Source organism: Gallus gallus, chromosome 1 (genome assembly GCF_016699485.2).
Source record: "Gallus gallus isolate bGalGal1 chromosome 1, bGalGal1.mat.broiler.GRCg7b, whole genome shotgun sequence".
Taxonomy (NCBI): Eukaryota; Metazoa; Chordata; class Aves; order Galliformes; family Phasianidae; genus Gallus; species Gallus gallus.
In genome coordinates this window covers 20475315-20491386 of record NC_052532.1, presented here as the reverse complement: position 1 = coordinate 20491386, position 16072 = coordinate 20475315, and the positions used below count along the sequence as shown (strand labels likewise).

The 16072-nt window shown below is 46.1% G+C and overlaps 1 protein-coding gene across 1 annotated transcript; it reads right to left on the bottom strand.

Annotated features, from left to right (window-relative positions):
* Positions 1–1902: 1902 nt before the first annotated feature.
* SELENOO (selenoprotein O) lies at positions 1903–14949 on the bottom strand. The gene is given in 9 exon segments (NM_001115017.5): positions 1903–5251; positions 5900–6056; positions 6565–6750; positions 7129–7279; positions 7593–7873; positions 8265–8395; positions 12122–12302; positions 13084–13287; positions 14374–14949. Coding segments are annotated over 9 exon segments (2013 nt in total). The 5' UTR covers positions 14907–14949; the 3' UTR covers positions 1903–5062.
* Between the last annotated feature and the right edge of the window lie 1123 nt (positions 14950–16072).

Below are 16072 nucleotides of genomic sequence, written 5' to 3'. Positions count from 1 at the left end.
TAAGTATTGGACTATTGAAGCACTCAGCAACTGTCTGATCACTTATCACAGATCTACTTTCCTTACGCCTCATTTGGGCTTTACGTTACCACCACAAAATGAGATGTATGGGAGGTAGAAGAGAAATTCAGCACCACAGGAGTGAAACAGCTCCAACTGCTGCCTCCAACTGCAGGGTCACATTTTTCACTTCTTTGCTTTTTTTTTTTTTTTTTTTACCTCAACGTTACCAAAAGAAACCATGAAATATGAAATGTTGCAGAGGGGGATTCTGCTTTGCATTTTTCAGGTTTGAAGTATGTTGACTTTTGATATTAAGTCACATTTGCTTAAAACACAGATATATTCAGATTCTCATTTGGTGATCGTTGGTCTCTTAAGGGTTCAGGCATTGCCCACATATTCTCCATAGTATGGAACATTGGAGTCAGAATACATCAGCTGTAAAGCTGCCCTGGTCCCAGCTAAGTATAAAAGACCATATTACACACTTCTAACAAATCTACTCTGTTTTCTCTATCTGTGCTTAATTTTACTCCTTTCCTCCTGCAGAAGATATCCAAAGGGCAGGTGCCTTGCAGGTTGAGCTGCTTTGTTGCATGGGCAGGTAGAGAGCTGTTTGTCTACCTGATGTGCTTGTGCTGAAATCAGCTAAAACAAGCCTGCGTTGTTTGCCTCCCGCTGGGACTGCTGTCCCGACGCACAGCTATCGCCAGAGAGCAGCCAAACTGCTTCCACAGCTTTCAGAGCTCCTCAGCGCAGTGTAGCAGTCAGCAGTCAGGTGACTTCCAAAGGAGCACTGTGTGATGAAGGAGAACTTTAGGTGCAGTCTTACAACAAGAGAAAAAAAAAAGTACAGAAGTGATTGTGGGTTGAGCCCTGGCCTCCAGCTAAGCATCCCTACAGCTGCTCGCTCACCCCACTGTCACCATAGAACAGTTTGGGTTGGAAGGAACCCTAAAGACCACGCTGTGCCACCCATGCTGTGGGCAGGGCATCTCAGGCTGCCCAAAGCCCCTCCAGCCTGGCCTTGAGCACCTCCAGGGATGGGTGGGGCACACCACATGCAGGACGGCAGAAGAAAGGGGAAAAGCAGAAATGAGGGCCCAGGAAGAGGGAAACGCAGCAACAGCAGCCGCTCCTCACACACCACGAGCAGGGCAGAGCCCAGCCACTGTGAGCTATGGCTCCCTTGGAGGAACCTCCTCGTTTGTATGGCTGATAGGAGACACAGAGGAGCCCTCTGGGTACTTTGGAGAAGCTGTGTCATTCTCCCCCCCCTACCCCAACCCCTCCGCCCCTGTATGATGTAACACAGGTCTTAGTTATTTAGAATGCAATGCAGTTAAGGCTCCTAAACAGGATGTGGCAGTACAGAGAAACCCTCTGAATATTTCTACATCCACTGCCTGAAGTATCAGGCAGCTCTGGGCAGGGGAAGTGCAGGCTGTGATCGGTGTCTGGCTCCTGCTGACTGCTGACAGAGCTATTTTTATAATGCTTCTTCCCTTTTGACTCCAAGGCCTATTTCTTTGAGCAGAGTTTAAAACTGAAATCCTGTATCTGCTGACACCGGGCAGCAGGGTTCTGTGTTTCTCCCTCACCCCCCCTTTCCTTCTTAAATCTTTGGGATTAAAGAGGCATCGGCGTAGGTCTTACAGACAGGTAACTAAGAGGGGAGGGTCCTCACCTGCCCCCCACACACTGCTGGTGAGGCAGAAGGCTGCAGCCGTCATCATTCACTCCTCAGAAAACACTGCAAAAACATCAAGTGAGAGTGCCCTGATCCCATTTGGCCACCTGATGCTGACCCAGCACTACTGCTTCTGCACAGAGAAGGCTGCTGAATGGCACCGTTAACAGGAAAGGCCTCGCAGGAAACAACAGGCACAGACCAGGATATTAAAATTGCATTTCGGATGTATTTTTTCTTTTAATAAAAGAATTAAAGACAGTAGCAGCATTTGTCTGAAGAGAAACAAACAAACGTTCCAAAGAGAACACCGACAGTCAAACATGAGGCAATGATAGCTCTACAAGCTGAGGAAGCAGTGATGGTGAGATCTCAGTCACGAGAGGAGCCCCACTGCAGTGTGAGGCTGCTGGGCCCCTGGGAGCCACCTGCCTTCAGGCAATGGCGGGTCAGGTTGTATAGGCAGAGGACCAAAGTGCAACCGAAGGGCTTCCAAAGAACACCACTGGTGGTGTTGAAGAGTCACAAATTCATTCTGAACCTAAAAGTCTTTTTATATAAGCAGAGTTTCTGATCAGAAATAATTATTTTCAGGCCTAAGTACAGCACATATGAGCTCTAAAAAAAAACAAACAAGCAGTGATTTATGATTCAAATATTCAGACTCTCAAATGTTACAAGCTGCATTTCCTTCTCTCTGAAGAGCTGACCTAAAAGATGAAGTTCTTAGCTAGGCTAAGCTTAGTTGAACTGTCCTTAACAAGCTCCCACTTCCACACTGCTCTGGGAACAGAACGAAGTGACTATCGATGAGCTGAAACTCATTTGCCTTTTGGAATGAAGGCACTAGAAGAGCACGAGTATTCTATTGGGCTTCCAGTTGTCACTGTTACTCAAATACAGAGCATTATTGCATGCACTGAGAAACCAAGCAGTTCAACGCCAACAGCTCAGCCCTGGCAGAAACATGGAGAGCGTACTCACAGCTGGTGAGCACGGTGTAATTGTGACAAACACAGCCTTAAGTGGCACACCAACGCAGCCACACCATGAGCCTTCTCTAGTCATGATTTCAAGCTTTCCAGGCCTCTTGCACCTGATTCACACTTAAGAATGCATTCAGTTGGCAATGTACCCTACGTTTTCATTCTTCACTTTTACATTTGGCATCCCTTTTTAAGGATAAATTTGCTAGCTATTTCAAAGTATCTCCCTCTTTCTCTCTCCATGAGTTTGGTATCACAATGGCAAATTAATGTGCTGCTTTATATGGAAACTAATTCAGTAGTCACCATCTCCTGTGTCCAAATACAGTGCTATAATACCATTCTCCTCCATGCATTAACAAGATCTACTCATACCCCAAAATAAAGTAACATCAGAATGCCATTAAAAATACATAATCCCTGAGGTATGGTTTAAAATCACTACTTTAGACCACTTCCCTGGTGCAGTCCTTACCCAGCCCTGCCTCGCAGTAAGAGCTTCCATGAGGTGGTTTGGTGTCAGAAGTCCCCATGTTCAATGAAGGATAATGTCTGATAATGGTCACTTCAGCAGTCAAACTCCTCCAGAAATGGGTTGCTTCCAGGAGACAACCAGCTGCACCAGCAAGCATTACAGAATCACAGAACTGTACGGGCTGGAAGGGATCATCCACTCCAGCCCCCACATTACTGCTGCCTTCTTGAAGGCACATCCTCTTCCACATGCACCATTCTGCCCCAAGCTGGACAGACACTTCTTCACATTGATCCTTTTCAGTCAGGACTCTGAGATGTCACAGGAGGTGCCGTGTTTGTCAGATTCTCATTTGCCACAGACGTTACTTAGCATCAGCTTCTCTAAGTCAAACACAAGACAGAATGAATGTCTGCATTCAAAACATCACCTATTTACTGCGGCAGGAAGAACAAACTCATTATTAGCAGAACTGGACAGGCAGCAGCCCAGCTTTCTCCCTGTTTCTCCATAGCTCGTTATTTGAGGAAGACTTAAAAGAGCACATTTCAACCTGAGCTAATACCTGACCTGTACAGGGGCAAAGAGCTATTTAGTAGACTGCCCTTAAACTCACAGTGGAAGACAGTGGCCTCTTTAGAAAAGAGAAACCTTTGCACCACATCAGACTTGCACAAGGATATGTGAACCAGAGCCCTTCAGAAATAAGCTCAGAAAGCTCAGTCAAACCTTTAACTTGGGACCTTCTTTCATTTTTGCCGACATGGCAATAGAAGAAACAGATTTCCCCCTAAAATCTCAAATGAAACCAACTGAAATATTATCAATACATTTTCAAGCAAGTCAGCTCCCATCCTCCTCTAGAATCTTTTACACACTGCTCAAATAGCACATTCCTCAAGTAGTACGTTCCTCTCTTTACAGTGTAAAACTTCTCAAAAGCCACAGAAGCAAAGTAAGACACGCCGGACCACAGTGGGAATGGAAGCATCTCACTGCCCACTGTGAACAGGCATCCCAGCTGCGTGCTTCTCTCAAGGAGAACTGTGGCAGCAGTACAGAGATCAACACAAGGAACCCATATGTGAGTTCTGGGGTCACCCGTACAATTCGTGCTCAATTAGGCAACTGAATTTGCCTGAGTCAACTTACAGCTGGCTTACAAACTGCACCCATGGCTTTTGCAAATATTTACACACGTGTATACTGCACATAAACATTGTGAATCTGAACTGACTTCACCACCAAGGTTTTCAAGTGCAAATACAGAGTCTCCCTTAATTCTGCTCTTTAAGTATTATACATAATAGAACACAAAAAAGAACAAAACCCACCCGTTTGTTCGTTTCCCCCTCAGCCCCCTGCCTGCAGACTCTGTGAAAATAAAGATTAAATATCAACCTAAAGGTTCACAATAAATGAACTAATTAACTGAATCATGGCTTAAAACAAGCATCGCTGAATCTATTCCTCTGTTATAGAGGAGCAGAAATCCCTGCATAGAAAGAGCAGCGAATAGATGTTAGAAGTACTATTAGTTAAGACATCAGACAAAAACAGATCAGATTCCTGACTTGATACTTTTGTCTTCACGTAACAACTCCATTTGGATGTTCAAAAGTCAGCGGGTCTCAACAGAAAATACTGCAACGTGGTATGAATAAAGGGAAGGCTTTCAGTCTCAAAACACACAGAGAAACGATTTGTACAGACTGTCCAGCATTATCAGCTCGTTCCAAGGATCCGAGACTGCTCTAAATGAAGCACAGCTGAAGACTGTTGTAGGTGCATCCAAATGTAGGGTTGTTTCAATAACTTAATAGCACTTTGATTATTGCCTTGCTCAATTCTTCACTGCTGAAGGAGGATCAGAGTCTTCAGCTTACAGCAAAAAATAAAACAAGGCAGTTACGAAGATCATGTAACACAGAGCTCTGAAGCCCAGAGTGGAGGTTTACTGCAATACGACAGCCTGCTTCTGGTTGCTTGAGCACAAGCAGCTGCTGTAGCACTTGCTTCCTCCTCTTTTGTCTCCATCTCCGTGGAATCTTCTGTTTCTTGGAATGGATTTTCCAAGAGTTTCAATACATTTCTCACCTACAGAAGAAACGCAGTGTGGTTACTACAGTTTAGAAAGACAAAATGATGTGGAAAAGAACCTCAAACTAAGTGATGATTGAGTATGTTGTTTTTAATACGCAAACTCCAGGCAAGCCAAATAGGAAAGAGATGAACAATACCTACAGAAATGAGCAAAAAACTGCAAAGTAATACCTGGCTGAATTTGTATCTGCACGGAACTCAAGCTCAGATAACTTACAATGCAGGTCTTGTACGCAAATCCTTTTGTCATATTTCTCAGAACACATTACTCGACCCTTATTCTGAATGTAACAATCTGTATGCTGAACTCCACAGATGAAAGCCAGGAGTTTTTAATTACACCATATAGCACAGCAAGGACCAGGTGGAAGTTAATCCCCAACTGTTTCCTTTCACTGTCTTCAAGACGGTGAAGTGCCTTAAGATCAGGTAAAGTTCAGACTCAGATTTTCAGTTCCTCCATTTGTTCTGCAGTCATTAAAACCACCGCTCACTCAAAAACTGGACAAGCATTCCAAACAGAAAATTCCCAATCCCTTTACTGACGAAGCAGCCAGAATGAAGCTCACCTAGCATCGTGTTAAAGAGCAGCAAAACTACACATCCATGCAAACCTACACAGCTGTTAAGCAGCAATCTTACCTCTGAGAAATCCCCATTTTCAGCTGCTTCTATGGCATTCTGAGCAATGTAGTTTCTCAAGATGTATTTTGGATTGTTGGAATTCATAACCTTCACACGTTCAGTATTCCAGGCATCAACATCACTAATGCTTTCTAATTCTTTGTGTAAACGGACTCTGAAATTAAGCATGAAGCAAACTAGTTGTTTCTGCAAGATGTAAAAGTCGGTGTGATTCTTTGTCTGAAGGTCTGTAGTTGGTTGTCTGTGAAAACCTTCACATTCAGAACTTAGCTTTTAAATATTTCTGTGCTTGTTTATTGGTGGAATTGTTTCACATTCTGATAAAACGGATGCAATACAGCTGCAACTGTTTGGTCTGTCAGCAGGAATGCCTGCTAAAACTCTCAGACTCACTGTTAAACAAGATCCCAGCCAGCCAGGTGAGGAAAGAAGTCCTGACCTAAGCCACACAGCAGAAACAACTAACGTTCCACAGGCCATTTTTTGTACTGACAGCCTCCAGTTAACAGTGAGCTCTTACACACTGGTTAACACCTCAGGTGCCCGCACCCCACCTCCATCCCTCTGTCTGCATACTTTGAAACCCTGTTTTCTCATGACACATGCACACCATTCTCAAAGTGCGCAGCAAACATACTGCTATGGATACTGATAAACCTTACCTGTATTTCTCCAGCCATTCTGTCCAGTGCCTTTTATTTCTGCTGAGTAAATCAGCTGCTGTTAACTGCTGCAGTTTAGAGAATTGTTCGATGCGTTCTAATTCTTTATTTATATTAGCTTTTGTTCCAATGAGTGCAAACAGCTGAGGATTAGACTGAGCCAACATCAACATCATTGACAGTTGTCTGGGAATGGTGGGGAAAAAAGCACATAAGACATTTGAGTTGTAAGGCCTGTTGAGAATCATCTTTTTGCAACCAAGAAATAGATGTGAAAGCATTCACAATAACCTATATTCCACTGTAGGAATTAAATGCCAGTGTTTATAATTCACAAAACAAATAAATATATATATGTATATGACAGACTCAGTCCCAGCTGAGCATTTAAGTCACAAACCAAGCAAGAATTTCCACTGCTGCAGACTGTGATGCATCTGCTTAACAGTGAGATTTCCAACTGTGATACTACTAGCTTCGTAATACGTAGCAGGCTGAATTTATCATAGTAATGATGAAACTAAAAGCACTGGCCAAAGCATTTAAAGGAAACAACAGCATTACCTTGGATCCATCTGAGGTTTGAAAGCAACTCTCAGTTCTTCCACTGAAGCACACTGACTGATAAGCTTTTCTAAGAAATCTTCCAGTCTTGAAGGGTCAGTATCTACTGAGAATGAACTCAGCAAGTAAAAAATATTTGTGAAGTCTCCACCTGAAAAAATGAATTTTAGGGGTAATGGAACTAAGAAATCGGTAGGAAAACAGGTCCCACAGCCCCTTTCCAAACCTCCCACCCTCAAAGCAGCGTGGCACTCACTCGGTGAGAGTGCAATGCAACAAAGTGGGTGCCATATAAAAAAGCAACTACTGCCACACAGTTCACACAAATTCAGCTCTCCCTCAGTCTTCTGTTCTATCAGATGACAGTGTAGCTGTGCAAGGCTGCTTTCTTGTAAGGTGAAGATGAAAACGATGGCTTGGTGTAACTGTAAGGTGCTCATGGTCTACCTGTGTTCTTCACCAACCTGTGAGATGCATGGTTTCAAGCAGTTCAGACACCAGCTTACTATCTTCTTCTAATTCCAACTGAATTAGGCCTAGTTTCTTCCTCATCTTCTGCAAATAATGTTTTTCAAATTCTGCATCATATTCTTCTTCCAGGATGAGCTCACTTATTTCCAAGGGCAGCTCTGGGACTAAGGCTTCAGCAAGCTTCCCTAGATTCCACTTGCAAATCTCTGGCTGTTTGTTGTAAGCATAGCGCCCTGTGTTATCAGAGCCATTGCAGATGTGCTCAGGGTCATATCTACAGGAGAAGAAATAGCATTCTTTTTGTTATCTGCACACCAATACGATGTGAAGCTCTGTAGGAGTCTAAAACACAACAACTGGAAGGGAACAGTCCTCCTTGTTTTGATTCTCTTCCAAAAGCTGTCTGGTCAGGTGTTTTCCTGCCCTCCCAAGCACTGAGGAGCTCCACATGCTACATTTAGAGAAGTTACGAATACAGCTTTATATAAAAGCTGTACAGAGGAATTACATGACAACCAAGCCTAACTTAACCTACTTTGCTATAAAGAAGGTTTGTAAGTCTACCTGACAGCTAAGATATTAAAGCAATAGTGAACAACATCAGGATTGTTTTACACAGATAATACATATGCACATTTTGAATAATGCCCATAAGCCCCACTGACCTATCCATAAATCCAAAAGGGCCATAGTCAATAGTTAGTCCAACTATGCTCATGTTATCCGTATTCAGCACACCATGGCAAAAGCCAACACACTGCCACTCAGCAACCAATCTTGCCGTCCGCTTTGTTATCTAAAAGAGAAAATAATTTTGTTTTTCAACACAGTGTTTGGCAATCCATGCATTTCCAAGCATTTGTTAGGCTGAATGGATTTTTTCTACTGCTCTGATGGGAGCAGACTGTGGCAGCACGCCACATGTACAAGTATCTTGCAGACACCCGGCCTCTTTCCTCCTTTTATTAACTGCCCAGTTCCTATATTTCACGTCTGTTCGTTCTCCCTTTCTTCTTTCCATGCTCAAAAAATTAGTTGTACAGCTTCCAAACACGCTAAAGGCAGAACACTGAAATACAGTAAACCATCTGACATCAAGTCAATGCTCTTCTAGCCCATTCTTTTTCTCACTGCTTACTTTAAAGAACCATTAGCTACAGGCAGAAGAAAACAGCAAAGATCTGAGGAATAAAAGGAAGAACGATATGCAAAGAAACAAATATAAAGTCAGTCTTCTGGTTTACTTGGTGCATAGGAATGATTTACAAAAGGTAAGTGGGCTAGACAGAAATGATTCCTTGCTAACAAGCCTCAGCACTGATGAGCACTTACCTCAATCTGCCAGGAGCAGAAAAAGCCAAGAGTTCACCTTTTAGCTAAAAGATCTCCCAAGAATGGCAGCTTTATTTAAATCTCATGCTTCACTGAACACATGCTTCACCAGAGCTTTTCAGTTGTTTAACTGAGTGTTACCTTTGTGGGACCCTCACCTGTCATCACTGCGTGTGCCCCATCCGGCAGAGATAACAGCGTGTGATTTTACAGTAGGTCTAGTTACTTAATTTAGCCCATTCGTCAAATGCAACTAGATGTGCTCTACAAGATCTAAAAATTCAGGAAGCTAATCTGGCTTTTAAATAAATCTCTGTATTTCTAAATGCTTCACCGAATTGACATGAATTAATCGATGTAACCATTATCTAAAGCTTTTGAATCAAACTGTTTCCACAGTTAAAATCATTTATCTTCCCAAATAGCCAGCAATGCGCTGAAATTTAAAGTGACTGCCCTCTCCAGGATGTGGTGCATTCTATTAAGGTTTAAGAAATGATCTCATTAACAGAGGTAATGTTAGTTTCTTGTATTTGTCTTCATATTCTCTTCTACTTTTCTTTGCTAAAAATATGTAGTCAGTCAGATGAGGAAGAAAAAGTAGAGAATGCTTGTCCTGGGATATACTGTCAGGTAGAAAAAGCTGTAAATTAAAGCTGGAACAAAAGCTTTTGGCTTACTTTGAGATCCCAAGCTTCTACTCTTTCCAATATCCTCATTACTGTGTAATGTATAGAGTGTACTCTATACACTCTTCCTGAATTCTGCTTCACAGGGCAGTTGGAAGTCAGTGCTCCAAGTCGCTATGCATGCACAAAACTGATAACAAGCAAGAAAGGGAGACACACCCTGCAAGATGGTTCTGTGCCAGGAAGATGGGAAAAAATAAGGAAAAAAGAACAAACCTTTCAGCAGTAAAGCAATTCACAGCTGCTGGGTGTCTTTGTGTGAAGGTATCACACACTGCCAATGCCCTGGTAAAAAAATAAATCCAGCCAACAAGAATGCCTGAAAGCAATTAAAGCTTGGATGCACCTCAAAGATGGGTATATTGAGTAGAAAGACAGCTTTCTTTTTACTTCAGCCTTCAGTCTTTTTAACCAGATTTCTCTACTGCTAGCAGTACTAGAAAACAAGTGTGATATATACAAAAAAGAGCACTCTATTAAAAACATGCTCATGGAAGTTTAAAGAGCAACCACAATTTTTAAAGTTATTTAAGCAAATGTAGATAATTGTGTTTATTTTCTCATCAGTACTGTGAAATGCAATCACTTGTACCTTTTTCCTCCCTTTCCTCCACAGGGCAAGAAGATTAGCAAAGCACATTAGAGAATAGCTGAGAGCATTTCCCTCCTATTCAAATAGACAGAAGTGTTTGGTAAATGAGGCAGACTGGAGTGCTGTTCAGATGGAGATGGCTATGGTAAACTTCCACCAAGGAGACTAAACATGGAAGTACAATACTAGCAGAGATATGCAGCAAGGACACACCTGGACTGGAGAAGCACAACAAAAATGAGAGACACAGGGCAGTAAGGAACGCATGGCAGAACAGGGGGAAGAAATCAGTAGCAACTGTGTCAGGAAAAGAAGTCAAAGGCAGAAGGAGGCAGGAGTGGCTTTGTGGAGGCTGAGATGGGAGGGGAGTTAAGGGGAAAAAACAATCTTTGTTCACACACTCCTCTGTAAAGATTCTCAAGTTCCATAGTTTTTCTGCCACAAGAAAGTGAAGGTGCCATTGACTACAGAGCAGTACAGACCCACAGCTGGTGTCAATCTGCAGCCACTGCCAGCCATTAATTCACGTGAAAGGTCTGTTAGTGAAGTTAACCTCTTCAGCACCCAACAGCAAGCTGAACTAGCACTTGCTTTTCAAAAATGAATTATTCCAAGTATGCACAAACTCAGAACTCACAAGAGTTAGAGAACATCAGATGTTAAGCCTGCCTGATGTCTTCTTACTGCTCTGTGACTAACATGCATCATGCTGCAGTCACTTCACCACAAACAGGTCATTTCAGGAGATGTCAAAGCATCACAGCTGTTGTCACATAAGATCAGTCAAGTATATTAGACTGGTGTAACTACCCAGTAAGCAGAACTACTACAAGTATCAGCATCTAGTTTGAACATCAGGTGATTCAAATCAGAATCTTTATTACAGTTCTCTGGTAATTCCAAGCTGGATCCTTTCTGGAAGGGTAGCGCTACTGTACACAAAACTCCACATCACAAACAGAAGCATCTTACTCCCCTACCTCAAATTCTTTCTTTTGCTTGCTGAGATAAAGGAATGCAATGGAAATTTAGCATCAAGAATTACAGTATCAACAGTGCAGAAAAGGGTAACTGGGAAGTTTAGATACCAATTAATTAAGCAGCAGTTTACTTCAGAGAGATACACAGCAGTGCTACATTTACTGATGTTGTAATTCAGCTTTTATAATCCTCCTGCAGTAACCGTTGATGTCTGAACCTACACGGTAACTAAAAATAGTTCAAAACTGCCTCTGAGAAACCATCCAGCCCCTCCTCTGGGCCGCTACAGAATCACCTGTTACTACACCCACTCTGATAGGTTTATCTCATTTGATCTTACCATTCCCCAAGCTAGAGGTTTTACTACTTCCTTGGGAAAGCTGTCTCATTGCTTGGCTGCCTTTAAACACCTGAATTCTAAAGTCAAAGTGATTTGCAGTCAACGTTCCCATTTATAATGTGGAAAATAAGAGACAGGCAGCAACTTAGCTGTTCTCAATGTTTTGGAAGATGAAACCTTGCAAATGCTACCTCAGTACCATTTACCCACTGCTTGACAGACAGGGCCAGAATTCACCCTTGCATTCTAAAACACTTTCAGTAAAGTGAAAGAACAGTTTTGGGAAGCTTGCTGAGAGACAACAAATCATGCCTTGCTATTGAAAAGGTAAAATGACCAACTCCTTTCATTAGTTCGATCAGTATCAGCACTGCTTTTAGCAGTAGTACAGTTAGGTTGTGGTTGGACTTGATGATCTCGAAGGTCTTTTCCAACCTGAGCAATTCTATGATTTCATGAATAAGCAGCTCTGTTGAGAGCGTGTTCTCCAAAGAAAAGAGCAGCTGAAGCAATGAGATATTAAGTAAGTGACTGCAGTTCTTAAAGACAACTGGTATGAGTTTACAAAGAGAAACTGATCTTCCTTACCTCCTTGAAGAAAGCTGCATTCCTCTGAATGCTGTTGTCTGCATGCGCCTCCTGGATTTCTGGGTAGAAAGTGCCGATCACGTAATCCAGCATCTGTATCCGAATATCATTCCGGTTAACGCTGGGACCTTTGCGTCCTGTATACTCATCAGGGGGTTTGAAAATCTCAAAAGAACCAAATCTGTTTGAAAACAACAGAAACATGGCTTGGTATTACTTTTTCCTACAGTCTCATCGCATTAGCTTCCTCTAGTATTACACGTAGTAAAAGAACTTGTTGGTGCAATATCATCTTTTGAATTTAACACCAATCTGACTGTGAGCAAAAAACCTGTGTTGAAGCTGCTGAAACTCAGTGACTCAATGGAAGGAAGCACATGCATCCACACAAGACAGATAAATATTTAAAATACTGGACATGACATCGCATATAAGATATATTTTTCCATATGCACATTTACATATATTTTTTATGTCTCACATTTTCTTCTAAGGCAACATCATCTTCCCCAAAGTCCTGTTTCGCACTGGAGCAGGAACTTTGTGTGCTTTTCAGGCAAGGAAAGTACCACCCTCAGGCTTTTAGAGGGTACCCCCAAACCTCAAGAATATCTTTACAACAACTTTGGAACCAAGCGTAGAGCTATAATAGGCCAATTCTACTAACAAAAAACAAACAAACCCACACACAGGCATAAAAATGAAAAACCTATTTTGATATCTGCAGAACCTTCTATCATACTGGTACTCTGAGTTAGTGTCTGTTGGCCCATGTGCAAGATGCTGCCTCACCTCATCCCATGGCCTAACACAGCAGCTTCCCACAGCCTGGCAAATGAGTTCCAAGATTCCAGAACAAGAAACAAGCAAACGCTGCTGTTATCAAAATACACTTAAAATGGTATTTCTGTGCTCAGTTTTAAATAAAAAATAGTAAAAAAGAGAAGTGGGCTTTTTCCTACCTTATAAATGTAGAAGCTATCCTCAGAACAACTGTACACCTTTCTTTTTTTGGATTTCCATCATAAAATATGTCACGAACAACTTCTGAGTCAGATGTCACACAGGTTCCAGCCCTCGTTGTTGGAATTCCAAGGTGGAACATGGCCTCGCTGCACAGGAACTCCCGTATGCTTGACCGCAGGACCTTCCGACCATCGGCTTGCCTGCAGCAGAGACACAGGCAGGCCGTAAGCCTTCTGGCTGTAAGGGAAAGGAGTGCTATCTCCTCCTCAGCTGAGGGAAGCAAGGACTGAGAAGTGAAGTGCTCTGCTCAAAATCACAGGGCAATGCAGGGGCAGATCTGAGCTGACCAGACCTCCGGGCTTCTGGTGGAGTTCAGTCTGGGTGGACACAACGCATGTGCATTGAAGCTCACATACAATAGAAGACAAATCTAAAGGCCACGAATTCCAACTCTCTGCCATGGGCAGGCTGCCACCCACCAGCTCAGGCTGCCCAGAGCCCCATCCAACCTGGCCTTGAGCACCTCCAGGGATGGGGCACCACAGCTTCTGTGGGCAGCTGTGCCAAAGCCTGACCACCCTCTCAGTGAAGAATTTCTGCCTCACATCTAACTTAAATTTCTTCTTTTTTTAGTTTAAAGCCATTCCCTCTTACCCTGTGTAAAAAGTTGCTGCCCTTCCTGCTTGTATAAGCACCCTTTGAGTACCAGAAGGCCACAATGAAATCTCTTTTAACTCCAATAAGCTTTGAAAATTAATACTTCTGTAATATTTAACCAGTACAATACAAAGACTGCCCAGTCTTCCAGCTGCCCACAAACACAAGTGGGTTTGTAACTGTCCATGGTACAGCAAGAAGCACAGAACAGCACAGAAGGTAACCAAAATAACAACATATGCGGTAAGTCTATTTCATGGGTCATTCTGTACCAGAAAAACGGTTCTTAGGCCCCCTAAGAGCACTATCCTGACGGCCTCCCCCAGGTCTCAGCCTCACACACTGATAGTGCTGTGAAGTTTGGGCAGAGCGGAAACAGAACTCCCAGGAAACACAAGGGTGGAGTCACACAGGCGTTCGGACAGCACACCCTCCGAGACCTTCCCCATGCCCCAGGCTGGAGCTGGGGCAGCGCCAGCAGCTCTGTGAGCAGCACGGCCGACCCAGCACCGCTCAGTGCCGGCCGCGCAGCAGGCGGGCAGGCAGGGAGGAAGGGAGGCAGCGGGAAGGCAGGCAGGCAGGCAGTGCGCAGCGCTCCCCCCGCCCGTCCCCGTCCCGCCGCCCCGTACCGGGAGAAGGGGGTGATCCCGGCGCCCTTCAGCTGCAGCTCCCAGCGAGCGCCGCGCGGGCCGCGCACCTCGCCCAGGTAGATGGCGGCGCCGTCACCCAGCTGCCCCGCGAAGCTGCCGAACTGGTGCCCGCAGTAGCAGTGCGCCGCGGGCTCCGAGCCGGGCAGCAGTCGGTTCCCGCTGAAGTACAGGGCGGCCTCCGCCTCCCGCTCGGCTTCGGGGCCGCCGGCCTCCAGCCCCAGCAGCGCCAGCGCGGGCGCCGACATGGCCACGAGCCGCGGGTTGCGCAGCGGGGTGGGCCGCACCCGGGCGAAGCAGGCGCCGGGCACGGCTCGCGGAGCGCAGTCCTCGGAAGGGTCGACCGGCAGCGAGCGCAGCGCCAGGTTGTCGAAGCGCAGCGCGCTCAGCCAGCCCCCCCCGTCCGCCCGCTCGGGGCTGCCCGGCCGCGACGGAGGACCCGCCGGGCGCTGCATGGCGGTGCAGAAGACGCGCAGCGACAGCACCGAGCGGCGGCGGCGCAGCGCCGCGGCCATCCGCCCGCCCCCGGAGAGGCCCCGCCCGCCGCTCCGCACAGCCGCAGGGAACGGAACTTCGCGGGCAGCTGACAGTGGTGCGCGTCGGTCCGGCAGCGGCGAGCTGGGGCCAATGGGCGGCTGCAGAGCGAGGGCGGGCCGGCCGGCGGCACTGTGGTGGCCCCGGGGGGATAAAAGCTGGGTCCCGCCACGACAAGGCTTGCCGGGTCGGGAGACTGCGCCGGGGGAAGGAGGAGTGCTGGGGGCGGTGTGTGGTGAGTGCGTGCGCGGCGCTGCCGCTCGGTGAGCGCGGGTTCCTGGCGGGGTTTCAGTCAGGGCTCCTCGAGAGATCGTTCCGCTCCTGCCGCCACAGCGCCGAGCGGCCGCGGCGCGATGTCGTGGCTGACGCGGGCGGGGAAGTCTAAGGAGAAAGAGGAGCCGGGGGGTTCCGTGGGGCGGGAGGAGAGGGGGCTGCTGGTACAGGCTATGCTGGAGCACGGTGGGGACCCCTGGGATTACAAGGCTGTCGGCCAGGACCCCACCCTGAAAGCCGCCGAGAGGCACTGGGTGAACTACATCTCCACGTATCATCCTAAGGGAGAGAAGAAGTGCTCGGCCCTGCAGTGGCTGCTCTTTGACCTGGCCAGTATCCTCCAGGCTGCGGTGGAGGAGAAGGAGCAGTGCGTGAAGAACCTGCAGAACAGCTTGCAGGTGGCCCACAACGAGATCCTGGCGCTGCGCTGTGACAACGCGCTGCTGGGCGAGCGGGGCGAGCAGCTCCGGAGGGCCAAGGAGGAGCTCAGGGCTGAGAGCGCAGAGAACGCCCGGCTGAGAAGGAAGGTGCAGTGCCTGAGCAGGCTGCTGGGGAAGGGGCTGGATCAGAGGAAAGCCGCGGCTCTGAGCGAGGGAGACGGGGGCCCGGAGGTGCGGGACGGGGATATCTGGGATGCGGAGATCCAGGAGAGCTCCGCTGTGCAAGGTGGGGGGGCTGCGGGTGCCAGGAAAACGAAACTGGCAGAGCGAGAGGGGAGCGTGGGAATGGGGGATAGGGATGTGTCAAAAAAAGAGAAAGTCTGGAAGAAAAACAAGGAGGGGTGGCCCGTGTGGGTAAACCGCATTTGGAGCTTAGAACAGCACACTCCCTTCACGCACGAGGCGGCGAAGCGGGTGGTCACGGCCATAGGGCT